Source organism: Tachypleus tridentatus, chromosome 8 (genome assembly GCF_004210375.1).
Source record: "Tachypleus tridentatus isolate NWPU-2018 chromosome 8, ASM421037v1, whole genome shotgun sequence".
Classification (NCBI taxonomy): Eukaryota; Metazoa; Arthropoda; class Merostomata; order Xiphosura; family Limulidae; genus Tachypleus; species Tachypleus tridentatus.
This window is the reverse complement of record NC_134832.1, coordinates 153,776,079-153,803,398: the sequence shown is the minus strand read 5'-3', so window position 1 is coordinate 153,803,398 and position 27,320 is coordinate 153,776,079. Positions and strand designations below refer to the sequence as shown.

Here is a 27,320-nt window from a genome sequence, read left to right as displayed (position 1 = left end):
GACAGTCAAAAAACAGCAATACTGTACCTCTATGGTCATTTCAGTACATTTCTAACTTATTAGATTAATTCACAGTAGAACCTGTGAGTTGTGGCAATTATTAGGAGTACAATTACACACAAACAATTCCAGATTTATTTAAAAGGACAAAAATCACAAGACTAATATCTATATGAAACACTAACATAATATATACAGATTAAACCACTCCTGGACTATCATATTATTTATGTATATACTTTGGATCTCAGTGTCCTCTTCTTACACTCCCTAATAACATAATCCACACTGGTACCCTTATTTATAAATAAGTTACATATCACTTAAATGAATGCTAACAACACTAACTCTTCATCTCCATTAGTGACAAGTATATTTCCCTCCCCTTTCAATGTGGGTATTATAGCTCAGGCTTATAGTAGAGGTGTGATATCAAATTTAAAATTAACATCTAACAACTAAAGAAGTTCAAATACTCTTTAATCTACTACAACTGATCTCTACTGTCCTTCACATACTGATAGGTTTAAAAAATGTTACAATGTCTAAAAACTTTATACACTAAAGATAGCTAATAACTGGTTTATGAGTATGATAAAAGAGTATAACGTAAATATATTTAGTTATTTCACCTTAAGGAAAATTACATACAAAAGTAAACAGAAGGAGTGAACTGAATCAGCAGTGGAAAAATTAAGTTTCCTTTTTTCAAAATTATGTTTAAGCTAAAAGTTACAAGACTAGTGAATTACCTTTGTTAGCTAAAGATTTTACATGTGTATTGGAATTACCTCTGTTAGCTAAAGGTTTTACAAGTGTATTGGAATTACCTCTGTCAGCTAAAGGTTATACAAGTGTATTGGAATTACCTCTGTCAGCTAAAGGTTATACAAGTGTATTGGAATTACCTCTGTTAGCTAAAGGTTATACAAGTGTATTGGAATTACCTCTGTCAGCTAAAGGTTTTACAAGTGTATTGGAATTACCTCTGTTAGCTAAAGGTTTAACGTGTATTGGAATTACCTCTGTTAGCTAAAGGCTAGACAAGTGTATTGGAATTACCTCTGTTAGCTAAAGGCTACACAACTGTATTGGAATTACCTCTGTTAGCTAAAGGTGATACAAGTGTATTGGAATTACTTCTGTTAGCTAAAGGCTACACAAGTGTATTGGAATTACCTCTGTTAGCTAAAGGTTTGACAAGTGTATTGGAATTACCTCTGTTAGCTAAAGGTTTTACAAATGTATTGGAATTACCTCTGTTAGCTAAAGGTTATACAAGTGTATTGGGATAACCTCTGTTAGCTAAAGGTTATACAAGTGTATTGGAATTACCTTTGTTAGCTAAAGGTTTTACATGTGTATTGGAATTACCTTTGTTAGGTAAAGGTTTTACAAGTGTATTGGAATTACCTCTGTTAGCTAAAGGTTTAACATGTGTATTGGAATTACCTCTGTTAGCTAAAGGTGATACAAGTGTATTGGAATTACCTCTGTTAGCTAAAGGCTACACAAGTGTATTGGAATTACCTCTGTTAGCTAAAGGCTACACAAGTGTATTGGAATTACCTCTGTTAGCTAAAGGCTACACAAGTGTATTGGAATTACCTCTGTTAGCTAAAGGCTACACAAGTGTATTGGAATTACCTCTGTTAGCTAAAGGTTTTACAAGTGTATTGGAATTACCTCTGTTAGCTAAAGGTTATACAAGTGTATTGGAATTAGCTCTGTTAGCTAAAGTTTTAACATGTGTATTGGGATTAGCTCTGTTAGATAAAGGTTATACAAGTGTATTGGAATTACCTCTGTCAGCTGAAGGTCATACAAGTGTATTGGAATTACCTCTGTCAGCTGAAGGTTATACAAGTGTATTGGAATTACCTCTGTCAGCTAAAAACTATACAAGTGTATTGGAATTACCTCTGTCAGCTAAAGGTTTTACAAGTGTATTGGAATTACCTCTGTTAGCTAAAGGTTATACAAGTGTATTGGAATTACCTCTGTTAGCTAAAGGTTATACAAGTGTATTGGAATTACCTCTGTCAGCTAAAGGTTTTACAAATGTATTGGAATTACCTCTGTCAGCTAAAGGTTTTACAAATGTATTGGGATTACCTCTGTTAGATAAAGGTTATACAAGTGTATTGGAATTAGCTCTGTTAGCTAAAGGTTTTACAAGTGTATTGGAATTACCTCTGTTAGCTAAAGGTTTTACATGTGTATTGGGATTACCTCTGTTAGATAAAGGTTATACAAGTGTATTGGAATTAGCTCTGTTAGCTAAAGGTTTTACAAGTGTATTGGAATTACCTCCGTTAGCTAAAGTTTTAACATGTGTATTGGGATTAGCTCTGTTAGATAAAGGTTATACAAGCTTAGTGGAATTAGCTCTGTTAGATAAAGGTTATACAAGCGTAGTGGAATTAGCTCTGTTAGATGAAGGTTTTACATGTGTATTGGAATTACCTTTGTTAGGTAAAGGTTTTACAAGTGTATTGGATTTACCTCTGTTAGCTAAAGATTTTACAAGTGTATTGGAATTACCTCTGTCAGCTAAAGGTTTTACAAGCGTATTGGAATTACCTCTGTCAGCTAAAGGTTTTACAAGTGTATTGGAATTACCTCTGTTAGCTAAAGGTTTAACGTGTATTGGAATTACCTCTGTTAGCTAAAGGCTACACAAGTGTATTGGAATTACCTCTGTTAGCTAAAGGCTACACAACTGTATTGGAATTACCTCTGTTAGCTAAAGGCTACACAAGTGTATTGGAATTACCTCTGTTAGATAAAGGTTTGACAAGTGTATTGGAATTACCTCTGTTAGCTAAAGGTTTTACAAATGTATTGGAATTACCTCTGTTAGCTAAAGGTTTTACATGTGTATTGGGATAACCTCTGTTAGATAAAGGTTATACAAGTGTATTGGGATAACCTCTGTTAGCTAAAGGTTTTACATGTGTATTGGAATTACCTTTGTTAGGTAAAGGTTTTACAAGTGTATTGGAATTACCTCTGTTAGCTAAAGGTTTAACATGTGTATTGGAATTACCTCTGTTAGCTAAAGGTGATACAAGTGTATTGGAATTACCTCTGTTAGCTAAAGGCTACACAAGTGTATTGGAATTACCTCTGTTAGCTAAAGTTTACACAAGTGTATTGGAATTACCTCTGTTAGCTAAAGGCTACACAAGTGTATTGGAATTACCTCTGTTAGCTAAAGGCTACACAAGTGTATTGGAATTACCTCTGTTAGCTAAAGGTGATACAAGTGTATTGGAATTACCTCTGTTAGCTAAAGGTTATACAAGTGTATTGGAATTAGCTCTGTTAGCTAAAGTTTTAACATGTGTATTGGGATTAGCTCTGTTAGATAAAGGTTATACAAGTGTATTGGAATTACCTCTGTCAGCTGAAGGTTATACAAGTGTATTGGAATTACCTCTGTCAGCTAAAAACTATACAAGTGTATTGGAATTACCTCTGTCAGCTAAAAACTATATAAGTGTATTGGAATTACCTCTGTCAGCTAAAAACTATACAAGTGTATTGGAATTACCTCTGTTAGCTAAAGGTTTTACAAGTGTATTGGAATTACCTCTGTTAGCTAAAGGTTTTACAAGTGTGTTGGAATTACCTCTGTTAGCTAAAGGTTATACAAGTGTATTGGAATTACCTCTGTTAGCTAAAGGTTATACAAGTGTATAGGAATTACCTCTGTCAGCTAAAGGTTATACAAGTGTATTGGAATTACCTCTGTCAGCTAAAGGTTTTACAAATGTATTGGGATTACCTCTGTTAGATAAAGGTTATACAAGTGTATTGGAATTAGCTCTGTTAGCTAAAGGTTTTACAAGTGTGTTGGAATTACCTCTGTTAGCTAAAGGTTTTACATGTGTATTGGGATTACCTCTGTTAGATAAAGGTTATACAAGTGTATTGGAATTAGCTCTGTTAGCTAAAGGTTTTACAAGTGTATTGGAATTACCTCCATTAGCTAAAGTTTTAACATGTGTATTGGGATTAGCTCTGTTAGATAAAGGTTATACAAGCTTAGTGGAATTAGCTCTGTTAGATAAAGGTTATACAAGCGTAGTGGAATTAGCTCTGTTAGATGAAGGTGATGCATGTGTAGTGGAATTACCTCTCTAAACCTTCTTTGTAATTCTCATTACAGTGGACAATGAACAAATAAACCTTTGAACCAATGCCTTTTAGTTTTCAAATTCAAAAACAAAATATAATGAAAACAGAGTGATAATGAAAGTTTGGAAATTTTCTACCCCTAAAACCAAAAGTAAATTACTTGGTTGATTCTTGTTGAAAAATATCATGTATATTAGTTAAAAAAAAAAAGTGAACTTACTTATATTAATTTATGATGTTTACACTTACCATTGTATACAACAATAAATCTAAACCAGATTAGTGTTTTTAAAACATTCAGCAGGTGGAATAAATTAAAATTTTTGAAGCACTGTTATTTATAACTTTACAGCATTCTTGAAAACATTAGTAACATAATTTAAATCTTGATACTTACAGGAAAAAACCAGCTCAACTGAATCATCCACCTACTTCTGTCTAACGCAAGTCAAATTAAAACAATATTTAGGTGTTTCTTGTTTTTCATGATTGTTTCTTGCTCTTACAAAAATTAGTTTAAATTGCAATACCACTAGTTTTCAAGTGTTTCCTTGAGAGCTACTTATAGATTATTATTGCTTTATAATTTGACTTACATTAAACAGAAGTAGATGGATGATTCAGTTAATTAATGTCTACACAACACTGACTTTTCTTATAATATTTATGACTTCACACTTTTCTCACATGACTGGTTTCAATCTTTAAACATTTTTTCAGTTAGTATTCTGAAACTAAAACCTCCATATTTAAACTTGATACTTCAGTTTGTAATTTTCTCAATTCTTATGTTAATGAAACTCCTCTTACATGAGAGAATTCTAAAAGTCTTTAACATGCATTTTTGATGCATTGTTACAATTCAGCAAGAAATAACAATTAAAAGGACATGGGTAAAATTATTTTAGTAACTGTCTTTAAACTTAGAAGATTCTGATGGTCAAATCTGAATTCACTGTTCGTACGTTTATCAGATGTTATTCAGACTGACTGGTTTATTAATACCATTAATTTGACTTGACATAAATGGTAGCAAACAAATGAAATAGTTGAGAAAAATGGTATTAAAGAAGATGTTTACACATAGTTTTAATGACGTACTTTCCTTCTTCATCCACGGCAGCTGGTGCTGTTCCAGCCTTTCTCGCTTCTTCCAGTTCTTTTGCTTTTCGCCAATCTTCTCGTGATTTCTTTTTTGGTTCATCAACATCTTTATTCTTAATTATCTCTGACACTGGTAAATTTGTAGTGTTCATAGTTAGCTCTGTTTTCTACATGTAACAAAACAGTTATCATATATTGTGTAACTTGAAACATGAATAACTATCTTCACTGATAAAAAATTCCAACTATAACTACTCAAAGTCACTCCTGATTAAAAAAATACAAGAATTTTATTTAAAAGAGATGAATCTAAAATTATAATCATTAAAATGCAAATATGCTTTTAAATCACATAAATAAACACATCAAATTATACACAACTACCTAGATGTTTTACTCGACTGTGTAGCTATACCATGAGTAAACCAGTGCTGTGGGTTTCAAAACCACACTTTAGAAGGTTTCAGCCTGGGTATTTTACAGGCTTCAAAAATGAGACTGGCTAAATTTAAAAGTTTTAACACAATGAGAACAATCACCTACCCAGAATTATTAAGCACTAAATATTGATTATGCAGTAGTTCATTTGAAACGTTGTGTAGCATCAAAGATGTTTTATCAGTGAAACCCCTTTGGTACTAAACCTTTATAATAATGTTTATTGCATCTTCCTTAGTTCTGTTTACATCTCCAAATGCCATATTGTCCATGTGCCAGTAATGCTCTATTCAAAACTAACTGCTATAACACCTAGGTTTACTACTAGTTTTTAGGAACTTCATCTCAAGCACATATTTATGTCAAACATTACCAATCATCTCTGTTATTCAACCTGTCCAGTAGATCTGCTATGATCATGTATGGCTTCACTGACACCAATACTGGTTTTAGTTCAATTTGTTGACCTTTTAGGTTAAACCATTATCTCCTTTCTTTACTACATTTTTTTTGAAGAAATGTTAAAACAATGACCGTGTGGTTAAGATGTAAATGATTTACAGTTAAGATATCAATAAAGTTTGTTTGATGCTTGAGATTTACATATTAAAAAAATTAAGCAAAAATAATATCATTTATTTCAAGTTTTTGGTATTGGACACTAAGGTCTTGACTACAATACCTGATGCTAGGTAAGATTTGGTCACTAAGGTCTTGACTACAACACCTGATGCTAGGTAGGATTTGGACACTAAGGTCTTGACTACAACACGTGATGCTAGGTAGGATTTGGACACTAAGGTCTTGACTACAACACCTGATGCTAGGTAGGATTTGGACACTAAGGTCTTGACTACAACATGTGATGCTAGGTAGGATTTGGACACTAAGGTCTTGACTACAACATGTGATGCTAGGTAGGATTTGGACACTGAGGTCTTGACTACAACATGTGATGCTAGGTAGGATTTGGACACTAAGGTCTTGACTACAACATGTGATGCTAGGTAGGATTTGGACACTAAGGTCTTGACTACAACATGTGATGCTAGGTAGGATTTGGACACTGAGGTCTTGACTACAACACGTGATGCTAGGTAGGATTTGGACACTGAGGTCTTGACTACAACACGTGATGCTAGGTAGGAGAATGAAAACTAGCAAAGAACATCATAAATCAAGTGAAGCTATTATGTAACAAGAAGTAAGGTATCATAATGGAAAATTGACATTCTGTGACAAATTTATGATGATACGTTACTGGTTAACTCTCTAACTACATCCCTGGTCCTAGGGACCATCCTTGTAACCATTATGTGCTTGTTATAGTTTTCATACTATAACTTTTAAAACAGTAAGCATATCTTCACAAACATTTGCAGTTTATTAGTACACATTACAAAGCTTTAGTACACAAAATATCAGACTTTGTTATTAAATTTTATGATTTTTTTAAGTAATGTTTTTCTCATGTAGTTTTTCTTTCTAAATGTTGGCTATCTAATGTGCTAAGTAATTTTGGTTTTCAGGTAAAAAATACTTATGTATCAAAACATGATCAAATTTCACATGTGAAATCTTTATAACCTCCACATAATTATCAAAAGTTTTTTTTTCCAAAACTTTACATTTTATCTGTTATTATCATTAGTGTATCTGAAAGGATTGGGTTGATATGATCAAACATTTCACAACCATCCTAAAAAACAATTAGGGAATAGATATAAATTATTCTTTCTTTGCTCTAGAATGACTACAAATTATAACACAAAACCAACTGTTTATCCTAAATAATTTAAATCTTATAACATTATACATATATAATTTTTTTTATTATGTTGACCTGTCAGTCATATCTGACTGACATTACAAAAGTTGAATCATGTGGTTCATGTGCACTCTTGCCATCATATCCAAAAATATAAAACTGGTCTTTACAAAATGACCCGTCTTAGCTTTGTTCTAGTAGACTGGTACTTGTAAAATAGTTACATTTCAATTAAAATATATTATATATGTATATACCTTATTACTATTTACAAATAAATTATTAAATTTATTTTTCTTAAAACACAAAACAGTCAATAAAGAAGTATATCAAACAATTCTCTTCTAGTTACAAACTTCGTAAACAATTGCTGAAGTTGCTAAGCCTGATCAAGTTTTGCACATGAAAGATGTAAAACAAAATGTTTTTTTTAGGTTTTATATATGCATTTCAAAATAACAAAAAATCACAAATTACAATATTAATACCAAGAATTCCACTATAATTTATTAAGTTCAGTAAATAAGCTGTACTTAAGTCTAAAAAATGGGAGTTTTAGAGCTCATTAATATTTTACCACTGGTAATCTAGTAGGGAGAAAAAAATGTTTACTACTAAGGGGACATTCTGAGCTTTTGATTAGTTACACACACACATCACTAGGTGAAGTAGGCTTACGTAAACAAGTATTTTCAAAAAATGAACAAGTTAGTGGGGCCACCTTGGTTGATTCAATAAATATATTAATATCATGGAAAATAGAAAAGATAAGACATTATTGTCTTATATCCTAAGTTGTCAATATCAATAATTTGAGTTTCTAATTCATATGAATCTACAGACTTTGTATTTGGACATCACAAACATCTCAATGCTGTATTCAACATACCATAACACAACAGAGAAATCAATATTTAAATTATTTCAATATTTACTAAGATAAAAACTAAGAAATTTACCAAGGTGTAATACTAAAACTTAAATTATGTGTAATTTTACACTAAATTTACTGACACAGAATCATAAAACAGTAATTTGATAGAATTTTTAATGCGAGTCTGCAAACACAATGACATGGCCTTTTGACTTGTGACCATTGGAAGACTCCCACATTAGTAGAGTTAAACTTTGTTGAGCTAGTAGTTGTAAGTAGCACAAAATAATACCTCAAGTGTTCATGAAGATATAACAATGTTAATTAAAATACAAAGAAAATGAAATACTGAACACACTTTATGGAGTTCCTAACACAACCTTTAACAAATACAGAGTAAATTACAAAAAAATTAAATATTTTATAAAACAAAACACAAAAGGAAACATAACAAGCCTGTTTACAAAGTAGTTTGTTGTGTGAAGCACTTAAAAGCTAAGACCAGAATTTATTTGCCAAATGCTAAAACATTAAATATTATATCAAGTGAACCATTTAGTTGCAGGTGCCAAGAAATATCCTTTTTTGAAGTTTCTGTAGGAATGATGTTAGAAATACAAACCAGAAGAGCAACCTAAAAAGTGTAGAAATACAATAACCAGAAATAGCTTAAGTGAAAATTACCTTCAATATGGTCAGAACAACTAACAGGCTGGCTAGATCTGTAAGATAGTCTTCAGTGTAAAGGTTAATTATATGCTAACTATGGTCTACACTTAAACAAGCTACACAGGACAATGTTTGGGAAAGCTCTATAGGTATTTATTAAAGACTGTTTAACCCTTTCTTCCCTGGTATCCTTTACTAAGCATGACAGAAAGTTTCAGTGTCTTATAATTCAACATTATATAAAACTACTTCTTATGTTATATTATTATAATTTAACTAACAGCCCATATTTTAATGGTATATAAGTTTAAGTTCCTAATTCTACAAGGCAATATTTTAAAAATTCTTGAGTTCTCCCTAGTGTGACATTTTCTCTAGGCATCCTGTCTTCTCTATTTTCCCACCATCTCTTTATGGTGTAAGAAATTAAACATAAGTTATTCACTACAGACTCATAATTGCTCAAACAAACCCCAATTTTTATAGCTTTAAATTTTATTTGTTTACAGAGCTACCAAAAGAACATCAGACCCCTTTACCACACCAACCTCTCACACCCCTTCTTTCAGGATATGTTAACAGTTCTCTCTTACATCTAATTATACATTACATATAATGAATGAAAAGTGAAAGTTTTCATCTTTCAAATGCTGTATTACTTTGTGTTCTGAATATATGCATAAACATCATGTTCTATATATGGCTCTAATTGTTAGAACTGGTTCTGTTTATGTATCCCATGTTCTGTATGTGGTTCTTATTGTTAGAACTGGTTCTGTTTATGTATCCCACATTATGTATGTGATTCTTATTGTTAGAACTGGTTCTGTTTATTTATCTCACGTTCTGTATGTGATTCTTATTGTTAGAACTGGTTCTGTTTATGTATCCCATGTTCTATATATGGCTCTAATTGTTAGAACTGGTTCTGTTTATGTATCCCACATTCTGTATGTGATTCTTATTGTTAGAACTGGTTCTGTTTATTTATCCCATGTTCTGTATGTGATTCTTATTGTTAGAACTGGTTCTGTTTATTTATCTCACATTCTGTATGTGATTCTTATTGTTAGAACTGGTTCTGTTTATGTATCTCACATTCTGTATGTGATGCTTATTGTTAGAACTGGTTCTGTTTATGTATCTCACATTCTGTATGTGATGCTTATTGTTAGAACTGGTTCTGTTTATGTATCTCACATTCTGTATGTGATGCTTATTGTTAGAACTGGTTCTGTTTATGTATCTCACATTCTGTATGTGATGCTTATTGTTAGAACTGGTTCTGTTTATGTATCCCATGTTCTGTATGTGATTCTTATTGTTAGAACTGGTTCTGTTTACATATCCCACCTTCTGTATGTGATTCTTATTGTTAGAACTGGTTCTGTTTATGTATCCCACTTTTTTATGTGATTCTTATTGTTAAAACTAATTATGTTTATTTGTCCCATATTCTGTATTTGATTCTTATTGTTAGAACTAATTATGTTTATTTGTCCCATATTCTGTATGTGATTCTTATTGTTAGAACTGGTTCTGTTTACGTATCCCACGTTCTGTATGTGATTCTTATTGTTAGAACTGGTTCTGTTTATGTATCCCATGTTCTGTATGTGATTCTTATTGTTAGAACTGGTTCTGTTTATGTATCCCATGTTCTGTATGTGATTCTTATTGTTAGAACTAATTCTGTTTATTTGTCCCATATTCTGTATGTGATTCTTATTGTTAGAACTGGTTCTGTTTATGTATCCCATGTTCTATATATGGCTCTAATTGTTAGAACTGGTTCTGTTTATTTATCCCATGTTCTGTATGTGATTCTTATTGTTATAACGAGTTCTGTTTATGTATCCCACGTTCTGCATGTGATTCTTATTGTTAGAACTGGTTCTGTTTATGTATCTCACATTCTGTATGTGATGCTTATTGTTAGAACTGGTTCTGTTTATGTATCCCATGTTCTGTATGTGATTCTTATTGTTAGAACTGGTTCTGTTTACGTATCCCACCTTCTGTATGTGATTCTTATTGTTAGAACTGGTTCTGTTTATGTATCCCACTTTTTTATGTGATTCTTATTGTTAAAACTAATTATGTTTATTTGTCCCATATTCTGTATTTGATTCTTATTGTTAGAACTAATTATGTTTATTTGTCCCATATTCTGTATGTGATTCTTATTGTTAGAACTGGTTCTGTTTATGTATCCCACGTTCTGTATGTGATTCTTATTGTTAGAACTGGTTCTGTTTATGTATCCCATGTTCTGTATGTGATTCTTATTGTTAGAACTAATTCTGTTTATTTGTCCCATATTCTGTATGTGATTCTTATTGTTAGAACTGGTTCTGTTTATTTGTCCCACATTCTGTATGTGATTCTTATTGTTAGAACTGGTTCTGTTTATGTATCCCATGTTCTGTAGATCCGACCGACAATTAAACACAGATAAGATACATCTACTTAACAAAGGACTCACCTTCGCAATAGCACCTAGGTACATTCCAACCAATGAAATCAAAACATGTTTAGAAGATCTAGCCAGGAGACTTGTGATACTTTCTACAGAAAACAAAAACAAGGAAACAACCAAAAACAACCAACAGAAGGAAGACAACTTAGATAATTTTATTGACATCCAACAGCCAAACTTCCCAGGTAAAATTAAAAATTTATATTTTCCAGAAACACCTAAAAACAACATCTTAAACGACTTTTTTCAAAGAATTTTCTCACAAAACCATCAACATAATTTCACAAAACAGAAAGCTAGAAAACAATCTTACAAAAAGAGACATTAATTCCATTAAAAACCTAAAACAAGACAAAAACATAAAAATTCTAAAAGCAGATAAAGGTAACACTATAGTCATAATGAACATGAATGAATACATCCAAAAAAATGAATAACATCCTATCAGACACGAACAACTTTAAACCAATACACACAAATCCAACAAAGACACACGAGATGCAACTAAACAAATTACTACTAAATATGAAAAAAGCCAACACAATTTCACAAACACTTTATTCCTACCTACGTAAAACCGACTCATGCACACCACAAATATACAGTATTCCCAAACCTCATAAACCAGATTGTCTATTACGACCAATAATGTCCACATATGAATGGTTTAATTACAATCTTGGTAAATACATAGCATGGGCATTCTCCAAATATGTAACATCAGACAGCTCATTCAAAGACTCTTTTAATTTCAAGTCTAATCTAAATCAACTTAATCATAAAGCCTTCATGGCCAGTTTTGATGTTATATCCCTCTTTACAGAAGTTCCAACCACTGAAGCCTGCAAGATAGCCTTAGAACTCTATATCCGAGACCCTAACCCAACTATAGACATTCCCAGCAACCAATTAGCAACCCTCATAGAATTCACCACGATAAAGACAAACTTCATGTTCAACAACCACAACTATATACAAACAAATGGCCTAAGCAATAAACACAGCATTACATCCACCACTATACTGGTACAGATATGTAGATTACATGTATGCAGGATTCAGATTTACAGAACACACACTTAATTTTTTCAATCACATTAACTCTATACATCCCAACATTAACTTCACATGTGAACAGGAAGAAAGCAATCAAATATAATTTCTTAACCTCAAAATTACAAGTTACAAGAACCAACACGCAATTCAAAACAGAAATCCACCAAAAAATAACCCATACTGGACTATACATTCCTTGGGACTCAGCACATGAAACAAAACAAAAACTCAACATACTAAGAAACCAAATAAACACAGCCATAAAACTATGCTCACTAGATAAAATTAACGATGAATTAGACAAAATAAAACAATACTTCATCAACATCAATAAGTTTCCTCCACAAACCGTAGAAAACATTATACGCACACACCTAGACAGAAAGCAAAATCAACCAACTAAAGTAAATATATCTCACGAATCAAAAAATCACGAAACCATATACTGCTGCATACCATATATTCCCGACATAAGCAGACAAATAGCCAACATTTGGCAAAAACTAGTAACAAAATATGACATTCCAGTTAATACCAAATTTATTCAAAAACCAGGCACAAAACTGAGGTCTATACTATGGAAAAACTACACTGACAAACGCCAAACCAACATTATTTATAAAATAAAATGTGATAACTGCCACGACTTCTATATTGGAGAAAGAAGTAGAAAAATGGAAACCAGATTCAAAGAACATAAAAAGTCACCTTCACACATTTTCGAACATTGTAAGTCAAATAAACACAACATAACCATAAAAAACACTCAAATACTAAATAAAGAAACAAACATAAACAAATGCAAAATTAAAGAAGCCTTACGTATACAACAACTTAAACCCACAACAAACCAATATAAAGGAACACCTTTATACCTATATTAAATATAATAAATAATATAAAATTATATATTCAAACATCTAACACCACCCTCTACAATCCAACACTCAGTTGCACAACCCCTTCCAAACATGTGGTCAGTTTCCGGTCAGTTACCTCTTTCTTTCTTTGTGAACCTGACGATGACTGAAGAAGGTCGAAACGTTGTTCACTCTTCTACGTAAAATATTTTCTCAACCAAAACAAGCCATTTTTGCATATATATTTCTCTACAAGTGGGTTTTCTCAACATCACTGGTTCTATTTATGTATCCCATGTTATCATTACAGCTAGTTGTATTTATTTTTCCCATGTTCTGTATATGGTTCTTGTTCTTAGAGCTGGTTCTGTTTATTTTTCCCATGTTCTGTGTATGGTTCTTATTCTTAGAGCTGTTTCATCCAATGTTATGTACATGATTCTTCCTGCTAAATAGATTCTGTTTATTTATCCAATGTTATGTACATGATTCTTCCTGCTAAATAGATTCTGTTTATTTATCCAATGTTATGTACATGATTCTTCCTGCTAAATAGATTCTGTTTATTTATCCAATGTTATGTATATGATTCTTCCTGCTAAATAGATTCTGTTTATTTATCCAATGTTATGTATATGATTCTTCCTGCTAAATAGATTCTGTTTATTTATCCAATGTTATGTACATGATTCTTCCTGCTAAATAGATTCTGTTTATTTATCCAATATTATGTACATGATTCTTCCTGCTAATTAGATTCTGTTTATTTATCCAATGTTATGTACATGATTCTTCCTGCTAATTAGATTCTGTTTATTTATCCAATGTTATGTACATGATTCTTCCTGCTAATTAGATTCTGTTTATTTATCCAATGTTATATATATAATTCTCCCTGCTAAATAGATTCTGTTTATTCATCCCATGTTCTCTATGCAATACTTATTGTTAGAAACGGGTTCTATTTATTTTTCCCATGTTCTGCATATGATTTGTATTGTTATAACTGGTTCTATTTATTTATCCCACATTGTATATATTATTCTCATTGTTTATGACAATGTTATGAAAACAAATATATAAAAAATTAATTAATTTTTTTTAAATTATTTGCATATAATGCATGTGCATATGTGTATGCAGTCTGAATATAAAAAAAACACATTTTTCCAGCACAGTTAATGCAAAAAAGAAAACTTTAAATCACAAAACAATGAAACATTTATGAAGTGCTTAATGAAGCAAAAAACTTATTTAATCACCATATACCTATTTCATTTTTGCTACAAATCTTTTAAATGTAAAACTATGTTTCTACATGTTATAAATAATCTAAGTTTTTACTAAACAAGAAAACTTTATTCATGATTAATTTCTGTGTGCAGTTATACCAAAATATATCAGTTCACCAGTTTTTATACAGCAATCTCTGAGTAAGTTTTAACATTTATTTGAGGGCTTATTTATTTTTTGTTGTGATTCATGTTATCAGAAACTTTTACAATATAAATGTATGACAAATCAAATACACTTTTTCTAGTATTAAAAGGTATTGACTGAAACACTCCCTGGTGTGATACAAAAAATGTTAACATAATTCTGTCACTTGACAAGTAATTATCTTTATAAAATTATCCCATTAAACTCTTTACATTTTATTATGCAAGTAATCAAATAATATATCCTTTTACTGCTACTAGAGGTTATTAATAAAATATGTGACATCTTGTTGTGGTACAACTTCGAACAAACTCAGGGCATTCAATAACTAAACAAAAAGTGTACACCCTAAATATACAATAGTTTAATCACACGTTTTAGTATTTACCATTCTCTGTATTGTAATTACAAATGTTGCTAACATAGATGTAGCATAAAACTGGATTCGAAATGGTGGAGTGCCTGTATGAAAACTTAAATTTTAATCTACAAATATAATATAAACGTCCTTCATATGAAAATATATTGTCTTAAATCAAGTTATAATATAGAGTTAGTAGTTAATATGGTATTTTTTTAGTTTTGTTTCGTTATCACAACATTTGATTTTTAAGTTTTACTCTTTCACAGTTACGTCTTGCTCTTGTGTCGACTTTGCTTCACAAATCAAATAAGCCTAACTAAACAGATCATAATGTAACTAAAGACCTTATCTAAAAACTAGTTTATAGCAGTTACTCTTTATTTTGAATTAAGTTTCAAATGGACACCAATCACAAATCATAGCGCACGTAATTAAATTTCTTTGAGAAACAGAAACAGTTTTATGTTTGTTATAACTGTGCTTAACCCTAATACTAAGAATATTAATAATACTAGTAATAAGCTACGCTATGTTCACTTGTAACGACAGTTACAATATTGTGAAAAGTATATAAACTGCAACTATAATTTAGTCTCACATCAGTCAACTAAAAATACCTATGTATACAAAAACGTCCTTACCTCTACTTGTAAAATATTACGATAATGGAAACTCAATAATGAAGCACGAAAAAACCTTTTAAGTCAAAGTTATTATGCAACGCTACAACTTGCAGCTACACTTTTTATCAACTGCTGTACTCTAACGAAAAATGTTAAGTAGTACTACTAACTGTTTACTCATATTAAGAATAATTATTACTCTAATAATATTTATAAAAGCATTTCTGAAGTTTACGTTGCATAGTACGATAAACAACTTTCTCAAGTACAATATGACTATCACTTGTTACTGATACGATGTCACAAAATAATGTTTTTTAAATATATTGATGCTTGGCCGTTAGATGTCGTCATAAAAAGTACTGACGATTAAACATCGAAATTGATAACAACGTAAAACACAATCGTATGAAACATTTATTAAATGTTTTGGAATATTCAAAATTTCATCTTCAGCAACCTAGGATAATTTAGGCGTTATACACAAAAATTCTTCTTCAATCGCTAAACAATACACATTTTTCATTTGATTTAAGTCTTTTATAATCTAAAATTTCATTTGTGCTACATATTTCCCATTTTCTCTTGTTCTACTTTTAAATTCCAAAGTTGTTTAGTTATGTTTTACAAATTATAATATACTTCTATTGTAATTACTATTTTATTTGTTTTGTATCTTAATTTAAATTATTGAGGATGGAATTTTGAAGATACTGAAACGTTTAATAAATGCTTCATATTATCAAGTTCCTGTTATGGTAAAATAATTTTTCCGAAAAGTGAAAAGGTGATTAGTATACTTCTACAAAGATACGGAAATGATTGTCTTAACAGCTGCATCACTATTGATCCCATAGTAACATGTCAGTGGACTAATACTGCTAGATAATCGGGTTTCGATACTCGTGGTAGGCAGAGCACAGATACCCTTTTGTTTAGCTTTATGCTTATTGAAACACAACAACAAGCAGAGCTATTGAAAAATTGATCTAAAATAAAAAAGTTAATCTTGACACCTAGTTTTTGAAGTAATTCAAAACTCAATCATCAACTGTGAAATAAGTTTCCTCAGTTCACACTTACTAAGAGAAACCTTCAAACTCAATAGTATACCGTAGTTGTTAAAAGAGCTTACTTGATGAAATCTTAGGTAGAAACATCTACATAGACATAATATCTTGTCTAAACTGAATTCATCTCTAACTGCACTCTTCAACTCCAAATTATTGTTGGACTTCAACCTTCTTTTGGATCTCATTAATAAAAATAATGAGAAGAAAACTGCTAGACACAAAGACACACAAAATGTCAAGTTAAAGAAACTTTCTAATAGCATAAACAAGTAAAACAAATATTATCTCTAATTGTATTTACAACAATTTATATTCTACAGGCTTCCAACGTAAAATATTACATGGCCTTTCGAAATTTCACAAACCAGACATCCTACTCCGACATATGGTTTCTACTTTGGGTACTCGCAGTTGCGACTTAGCTAAATTCCTTCTACTCGTCTTAAACTAGTTAGCCCTCTTAAATCACGTGATGGCTAACTTCGATCTTACTTCTGTTTTTACTAACACTCCTCTGAACGAAGCCATTGATATTGAACTGTCTAAACTCTTTACTAAAAACATTATTGTTAATGGACTTTGGCAATCTGATTTCAAATATATGCTTGAACTCTCTACTGAAGACTATCTTCTCATCTTTAACTATACTCTATATGAGCAGATAGATATTGTTGCTTTGTGCTTCTACCCTGGCCCAACGCTTGCCAACAGTTTTCTCTGTCACCGATAAAAGAACTGGATTGACAACTGTCCTTTAAGTGTCAAATTTATTATCTACAGAAGGTGTATTGTGGTACTATCTTTAAGTGTTAGATTTATTATCTACAGAAGGTGTCTTGTGGTACTTTCTTTAAGTGTCAGATTTATTATCTACAGAAGGTGTATTGTGGTGCTTTCTTTAAGTGTCAGATTTATTATCTACAGAAGGTGTATTGTGGTACTTTCTTTAAGTGTCAGATTTATAATCTACAGAAGGTGTCTTGTGGTACTTTCTTTACGTGTCAGATTTATTATCTACAGAAGGTGTCTTGTTGTGCTTTCTTTAAGTGTCAGATTTATTATCTACAGAAGGTGTCTTGTGGTACTTTCTTTAAGTGTCAGATTTATTATCTACAGAAAGTGTATTGTGGTACTTTCTTTAAGTGTCAGATTTATTATCTACAGAAGGTGTCTTGTGGTACTTTCTTTAAGTGTCAGATTTATTATCTACAGAAGGTGTCTTGTTGTACTTTCTTTAAGTGTCAGATTTATTATCTACAGAAGGTGTCTTGTGGTACTTTCTTTAAGTGTCAGATTTATTATCTACAGAAGGTGTCTTGTGGTACTTTCTTTAAGTGTCAGATTTTATCTACAGAAGGTGTCTTGTGGTACTTTCTTTAAGTGTCAGATTTATTATCTACAGAAGGTGTATTGTGGTACTTTCTTTAAGTGTCAGATTTATTATCTACAGAAGGTGTCTTGTGTTACTTTCTTTAAGTGTCAGATTTATTATCTACAGAAGGTGTCTTGTGGTACTTTCTTTAAGTGTCAGATTTATTATCTACAGAAGGTGTATTGTGGTACTTTCTTTAAGTGTCAGATTTATTATCTACAGAAGGTGTATTGTGGTACTTTCTTTAAGTGTCAGATTTATTATCTACAGAAGGTGTCTTGTGGTACTTTCTTTAAGTGTCAGATTTATTATCTACAGAAGGTGTCTTGTTGTACTTTCTTTAAGTGTCAGATTTATTATCTACAGAAGGTGTCTTGTGGTACTTTCTTTAAGTGTCAGATTTATTATCTACAGAAGGTGTCTTGTGGTACTTTCTTTAAGTGTCAAATTTTATCTACAGAAGGTGTCTTGTGGTACTTTCTTTAAGTGTCAGATTTATTATCTACAGAAGGTGTCTTGTGGTACTTTCTTTAAGTGTCAGATTTATTATCTACAGAAGGTGTATTGTGGTACTTTCTTTAAGTGTCAGATTTATTATCTACAGAAGGTGTCTTGTGGTACTTTCTTTAAGTGTCAGATTTATTATCTACAGAAGGTGTATTGTGGTACTTTCTTTAAGTGTCAGATTTATTATCTACAGAAGGTGTATTGTGGCACTTTCTTTAAGTGTCAGATTTATTATCTACAGAAGGTGTATTGTGGCACTTTCTTTAAGTGTCAGATTTATTATCTACAGAAGGTGTATTGTGGTACTTTCTTTAAGTGTCAGATTTATTATCTACAGAAAGTGTCTTGTTGTACTTTCTTTAAGTGTCAGATTTATTATCTGCAGAAGGTGTCTTGTGGTACTTTCTTTAAGTGTCAGATTTATTATCTACAGAAGGTGTCTTGTGGTACTTTCTTTAAGTGTCAGATTTATTATCTACAGAAGGTGTCTTGTGGTACTTTCTTTAAGTGTCAGATTTATTATCTACAGAAGGTGTATTGTGGTACTTTCTTTACGTGTCAGATTTATTATCTACATAAGGTGTCTTGTGGTACTTTCTATCACATCCAACAGTTTCTTGACTGTCTTACTTCACAACATCCATCTATACACTTCACTTATGAAACTGAGACAAATAACTTTATGTATTTTATGGACTTCCTGATTAATCATTATTTTAACTGTTTTACAACTTCCGTCTATCGTAAAAACACATTTACTGGTCCCTTAAAAAACGTGGCAGATATTTAATTTAAAGGCGAGGTTCCCTTCATCGAACCTTTACAACTGGAATGTTCGAGAATATGCTTTTACTCCTTCACTTCACCAGCGAAATATTTTATGAAATTGAAAGTAAATAAGTAAATGTATATAATTTTTATTTTCCTGGCTTAAATATTACTTAGTTAAAAATTATGGGAATATATTTGATACTGAAATAATTATAGAGACTGTACATCCCAGGCAAGAATCACAAAGTGAAAGCCTCCTTTATCACAGAGGTCGTAGTACGAAACATCCAGACTTAGCAGGTACAAAACAAATGGCATTAATTTAGGTTGGCGAGAATTTGTAAATTCTATGCCAAGAAACTTGTTGTGGGGAAAGTGGGAGTGCCCCATGGAAACCCCCTTTCACTGGTTGAGCACTGAATAATACGTGGATCTATTGCTATAAACATGAGAATGGAGAGAATAAAAGTTGTTAAAATTTCTGTGAATATTAACGATACTTTTTAATTTTACTAGGATTGTTCGAGACTGGTTAAGTCTTCTTTACTCGTATCGTAATCAGATAGGTTGAAATCTGTAGATACGAAAAGTTGATCCCCAATGTGAAAGTACGGAAATACAGAAAAGTGTTGTGTCAATGGTAATATACTTGTAACTGTTTCAGGCATCTGGATCATCGATGGATCAGTCTGGATTGCTCTCTTGTTGGACAAGAGAACTTAATCATTCTTAACTAACGTGTTTTTCAAGGCACCTAAGATACCTACTGCACCCAAACTTCCTTTATACACTTGTTTATTTGCTTGAAGTTAAGCACAAAGTCTATCTGTGCTCTGTCCACCATAGATATCGAAACCCGGTTTCTAACATTATAAATCCACAGGCAAACCGTTGTGCTACTGGGAAACTTCTGCAACTATTTATCACATCTTGGAAGACAGAGTTCCTTTATCACGAAACAGTTGAAAATGTTTGTAATTCTTACTATCCTCAAATTTAGATCTAATTTCAGGTTAAATTTGTTTTTTCCACAATAACGATCATGTGCCGACTGCCCTTATCCACATCTTGTTTACTAATACACTTACAAAGTACATAGGACTTCCTAAGTTGATGAAGGCAAACGTCATCTTAACGTATGTTAACTTGAACATATGCGCATATTTATAAAACCTGAATTAAGAAGTTACATACCTACCTGCTATACCAGCACAATAAGAAGCAGGTCATTCAAAGTCTCTATCCAACTTTAAAATATTCTCAACAGCCAAGCACGACACCGAACTTCTAATAAAAGAAACATTATACATAAAAACTCTTCCTCCATCTCTAAATAATATATATTCTTATTTATTTCACACCTATTTTAATTTAACTGTTTCATTTGCGCTAAATATTTTTCATTTTTTCTTGTTTTTATATTCAAGTTGTTTACATTAAAATTATATCACATTTTTCTTATAATTAGCACTTCTTTTGTTTTACAGCTCTAGATTGCTGATGATGGAATTTTGAAGATTTCGGAAATGTTTGAAATACGCTTTATGTTATTGTTTTTGCTTTATTAATTAACTACATTTTCCGAATAATTTCACAAAAAAGTTAAAGGGACAGAAAGAAGCTTATTATCCAATCGAGGATGTTTATTCAAACTCCTAACTATAGCCATCTTTCACTAATCATGTGTTCATCCAATCTTTTCTTAAACCTAGTTACATTTTCTGCCGCCACCACTCTTGAAGGGAGTTTATTTCAAAAGGTGTTTGAAAAGTACTACTCTCCAAACTGCAGACAACCCCTACACTTCAAAATTTGAACTTATGTCTCCTTGTCCTATTTTTTTCGCTGCTAAACACAAAAAGTGAGCACTATCTATAGTTTGTGGGTGTTCTGAGAGGGCTTTAATTCTCAGTTTCATTGAATTTTCATCAAATAATCAGACAGAAAATGTAAGAAAATTGAAGGCTTGTTAATAAATGTATTGCAGAGCAGAAACATAACTTTTGGTGACTTTAACTCAGTTTATTCGGATAAAAAATATTTATTTAAATCAAGCGTCAATCAGTATTTAAAGAGATTATGAAGTTTGGCACATTTACTGGAGAGAGAGATACGTTATTACAAATTAACAGTTAAAGGTGCATGGTATGCTTAACTCTCAAATCAAAATTTCAAATTAACTTGAATCAAAACAATTAACTTAGCTCTCAAACGTTGTTGCTATGTTTACTTAAATTCGAGTTGAGGTGTTTGAAAGTGAGAAAACATGGTAATAACGTATCAAAACAGCAATTCCATTATTCCTGGAACAGAGATACTGCTTTGGTGACTGATTAGTACTTTTACTTCAAAACAAAGGATGCTATATTCCTGATATTTCACTCAACTTGCTGGTGAAAAAGATTACACTTAATTTTTATACAGTATGTTTTACATACACAAATCTTGAGATGATAAAGTACATATAGTAACCTTATTGACTAACATAGTCTTGTGGGTAAACAGAACAAGGGGAACTTATTAACTCCCTTGACCAACTTGCTGCATTAAAACTGTGGGAGAGGGAAATACATGATATGCCTGTATATCACACTTCTCCTCTTTCTTACAACTTTAGGCAAACCAAACCCATCCATCCATCACTAAAAACCTTAAAAGAAATTTGAATATCACAAGTTTCAGATTAGTGGAACTAATACTCTCACCCCTGTAAAATGCTTTTACCACAATTCATTTAAAAGAAATATAGAAGTTGTAATATACACAACAGGGTTGTTTGTGTGTATGGTTCAAAATATCTTATTTTCATAAAGAAACTCTTTTTATTAGTATCTTGTAGGCTCCATAATAAGGTTGTTAAAGTGTTGTGTAGTGTTAATTTTTGAATCATTGTTAAAGGTTATTTTAATTAGTTTTGTTGTTGTTATTACAACTTCTTAAATAAAAAATAATATGCATACTTGCAAAACGAAAAATAAACCCTTCTTAAATAATACAGTGTAACCTTTATAATATACACACACATATATATACACAAAACATAAAAAATGAAAACATTCAATGATGATATGGCCATTTACAACATAATTACAGTAACAAATGCAAATTATAATATAAATAAACAACACCAAAAAACACTAAATGCAGAAGTAAAAACAGGAAGGAAATATATACATAAGATTGTATAGAAACTACATCCTGTTACCACCTTAGCCCTCACAACAGCTCTCCAATGCAGTGGTCGACTTGCACTTGTTGGTTAGTAATGAATGGAGTACCTATACTGCGGATGTCAGAAGAGCTCCTCAGCACTTGAAAGATATTTTCAAAGACTTTAGCTTTGGGAAAGTTTTCTTGGGCTAAGAAATGAAGTGGTCTCATTGGATGTCACTGGTGTTTCTCCATAAACACCTTCCAGTGGTACACAACAATACTTTCCTTTAGTTTTATGATGATAGGTTTAATTGGTATTGATGTAGCCTCAAGTGCCATTACTTTCAGTTAGGTAATGGATAGATTGGATATCAACAGTTGCTCCATAGTTGATGGTATTGCCAATTTGGTAGGATCCTTGCTCAATGTTTCAGTGATAATTAGTTGGATAACATTTGCTTGTGACAGACTGGATATTTCAGAACTAATATGCTTATGACCTCAGTCAGTTCCTTGATGCTATATACATCATCTACCAATACATTTTCACCAATGAACACTGCCTGTGTGAAGCCGAGTTTAGCCCCTGGTGTCTTATACAGTGAGCTAGTCACAAACATCCTCCAAAACACTGAACAGGAAAATTTCACTATATTATTCTTCCATTTTAACAAAGATTTAGTACGTTAGAGAAAACAAATAGAATGGAAATACATAACTGACTGGTTAAAAACAAGATATCCAGAAGTGTCAGGAATTTTATCTTGCAAAATAAATATTTTAATCTAAGTTTGATAAAATTCTGATTGGTCAGAATTTTTATTTTAAAAGTGTAAGTTAGTTGTAGTAGCCAATTTACAACAATACTTTGTCTCAAAAATTTCCCCATAAACAGAGTACTAAAATTATCACTGTGGTCAACTGCTATTTCTACATGCTTACGTATATTCACATGTATGTTGCCTTTAGAACGTGTTTCCCTTCACCTGTGAATCTTCTGGTCCCAAAGGCTTCATCAGATATTGAGCTTGACGTGCATGCTATGTTTTACTTTTCAATAAAAGATAAATTAAATTAATGGATAAATACCTGTGAAACCTTTGGTTTATCAAATAAATTCCTGATGATCTGTTGTAACTTGAAATCAACGTGGTTGTCTAATCTTCGTCAAAGCTCAAGATAGAATGGCATTACACAGAGAGCGACAATACGGAGCATGAGTTTCAGTACATTCAGTACGTTGCTATGGGACGCATAACACATACTTTCGTCTTAATGAAGACGTTGACTTCTACAGATCTATGTCTCTTTGACGTTAATTGTTAAGAAACAACGACGATTGTGTTTTCCATATTTTATGAATATATGTAGGTAACAATAGTGGGGGCTGAGGGGGGCTTGGCTCATTTTTTGGAGGAGGCACAAGCCCCCCTTGGCGCCGCCACTGACCAAAACTCAAGAAAACTTTGACATAGCTAAGATCCTTTCGAGGGTCAACCACGTTCAGAGTAGATTGGAGCAGGATGGGAATACTGTCAATGTCTACTCTCTTTGAAGCTGAGATACAAAGACTGATAATTCCTTCACCACCATCTCCACTACAACCACCAAAGAGATGTAGACAAACTAGCTATCTTATTAATCATTTTATCCACTTCTGCAAAGGATCTGCTCTGCAAATGAAATGGTGTCAACTTCGGCAATAAGACTGACTACCATCTGGTTCATTAAGATCAGATGAGTAAGTAAGTCCAAGAACAATACATGAACCAAAATATGGGTCCTCTACAAACCAAGAAGAGGACTACCTGAAGCTGAGAGCTATGCCACCATTACTACTCAAGGAAGAGGTTTACTACTTGCAGGTCAAACTGGTGAACACCAAGAGAGCTCTGATCTAAACTTGGGACATTGTATGGATAATCATAAATCCATAGCCATGACTGTAGGCCTACTGACAAGGTTAAGATTAGGGGGGGGGAGTATTGTGTTGTTTCTTAATGACTACTCTAAATTTTTTAAGTTAAGAATATTGTATATACGTATTCGTGTATGGTTTCTGTATTTCTGCATTTTGTTTCCATTGATTTTGGATTTTTATATTCATACCGTTTTACTTTTTTGTAAGTACCAAGTCAACAAAGATAAATAAATAAATAAATATATATACATCCAGGTAAAATGTTTCTTTTTACTTATTGCTTGACACTGAATCCAGAAAGGGTTCATCTAGTGCATTGTACTTAGTCTTATAAGGTTCAATTCTTTTCTGCTTTCCCGTGAGACATGTAATTTCCCAGGTGGCTCACTAATTTACTTTTTGTTGTATGAGAGGGTCGTTTAGCAATTAATTATTTTGTGTGATGACTGTTATCATGTTAAAGGACATTGTTGATGTGACCAGTGAATTATTAGTTACAAGTTCTTTTAGTATATTTTATTGCGATTTCTTCTTTTTGTTGTTGTTGTTCCTTAAACAGACCCGTGTTAATCTAACATATATATATATATACTGCTAAGTTTGTGTCTGTTCACATCTTTCAGTCTCTTTAATAATAGGCCTATAAAGATACAAAATCATGATACTCAGGGTTAATGTCTGTAATGTCACATTTATAGTGTCAATGAAAACTTTACAATTTATTTTTTCCACAGAAGATAAACCACATTTCTGGTCTGAGTTAAGTGGAAATGACGTCAGAAAATGCACGTATATTTTATAGAGAAGTGGTTTTGTTTTGAATTTCTCGCAAAGGTACACGAGGGCTATTTGCGCTAGCCGTCTCTAATTTAGCAGAGTAAGACTAGAGGGAAGGCAGCTAGTCATCACCACCCACCGCCAACTCTGTTACCAATTAATAGTGGGATTGAACGTACATTATAACGCTCCCACGGCTAAAAGGGCGAGCATGTTTGGTGCAATGGGGATTTGAACTCGCGACCCTCAGATTTCGAGTCAAACGCCTTAACCCACCTGGCCATGCCGAGCCACCATCTGCGCCAGTCGTCCCTAATTTAGCAGTGTAAGATTAAAGGAAAGGCAGCTAGTTATCACCACCCTCCGCCAACTCTTGGGCTACTCTTTTACCAACGAATAGTGGGATTGACGGTCACATTATAAGGGCAAGCTGAAAGGGCAAGAATGTTTTGCATAACAGGGATTTGAACCTGCGACCTTCAGATTACAAGTTGAGTGCCTTAACTATCTAGTCATGCCGAGCCTATAGAGAAGTGTGCTGTCGTCGTAACGCCAGAATAAAAATACACCAAACTCCGTCGTGTTTACAGACACACAAGCTAACTTTTCATGAAATAGACAAGCCGTACTCGCGAAATTCTACAAAAATACATTGGTTTTTATTCCCTTTATTTGGTAACTGAGTTAAGTTTGAAAATTTCTTAAACTGATTATGTACCTAAGAGTAAAATGTCGAGATAACTCCCCCCCCCCCCAACCTCTGATTACCAATCACAAGAACTAAAACGTATGCAACAAAAACAATGCAGTGAGACTCCACAAGAAAGGGAAACAACAAAGAAAACGACAATCTACTCATCGTCAAACCGAGACTTTGGAAGAGAAGTAATTTTGCAGAGACAATGATAGCATCCGTTATGCACTGCACCGTTCACAAGAGACATCAAGAACACAACAGAGACAATGATAGCATCCGTTATGCACTGCACCGTTCACAAGAAACATCAAGAACACAACAGAGACAATGATAGCATCCGTTATGCACTGCACCGTTCACAAGAAACATCAAGAACACAACAGAGACAATGATAGCATCCGTTATGCACTGCACCGTTCACAAGAAACATCAAGAACACAACAGAGACAATGATAGCATCCGTTATGCACTGCACCGTTCACAAGAAACATCAAGAACACAACAGAGACAATGATAGCATCCGTTATGCACTGCACCGTTCACAAGAAACATCAAGAACACAACAGAGACAATGATAGCATCCGTTATGCACTGCACCGTTCACAAGAAACATCAAGAACACAACAACTTCTTTTGACCTTTTCCATTTAAAAATGGTTAAAATTAGTCTCTCTCTTCAGGAGGTTGATTTAATATACATTTCAACCTGATACAAAATACAGCAGGAAATTTCCCACACCTAACGTAATATTGCAACTGATTATATGAAACACACATACATTTTCATGACGTCATTTCTTCTTAAATCAGACAACAAATCTGATCATTTTCTGTGCAAAAAAAAATTATACTACAACAAGTTCATTGACACAAAACTGTGACCACGTTAAACCTGAATGCGTTGATTTCATGTTTTCATAGGCCCAACTACTATAGAGGTTGAAAGGCGTAAACAAATCAGGCACAAACTTTGTGTATTAGATTATGTCTGCTGATTTCAGAGATTTTTGTGAAAGAGTAGTTTTGTGACTGTAGCTGGCCTATGGTTATATGTTTGGGTTTTTGGTTTTTTTTAGTTTGCATAGAGAGTACACAGGATGCAACTACTACTTACCACAAACCACATTTAGTATCCATGAAAGATCGCACCACTAATTTTATCAAAACCTGGGTTTTCATATACTGGCCATTTAACATTTGTTCTGGTGTATTGTTTGTTTGTTTTTGAATT

The 27,320-nt window shown here is 32.4% G+C and overlaps 1 protein-coding gene across 1 annotated transcript in view; it reads right to left on the bottom strand.

The window, feature by feature from the left end:
- LOC143223778 (pre-mRNA-splicing factor SLU7-like) overlaps positions 1–16,145 on the bottom strand; it is a 50,512-nt gene extending 34,367 nt beyond the window's left edge. The window contains exons 1-2 of the mRNA XM_076452198.1: positions 15,837–16,145; positions 5,245–5,414 (exon numbers count right to left, since the gene is read on the bottom strand). Coding sequence (XP_076308313.1) covers positions 5,245–5,399 — 155 coding nt within the window. The 5' untranslated portion in view covers positions 5,400–5,414; positions 15,837–16,145. The remainder of the gene's footprint in view (positions 1–5,244; positions 5,415–15,836) is intronic.
- Positions 16,146–27,320: the final 11,175 nt, after the last annotated feature.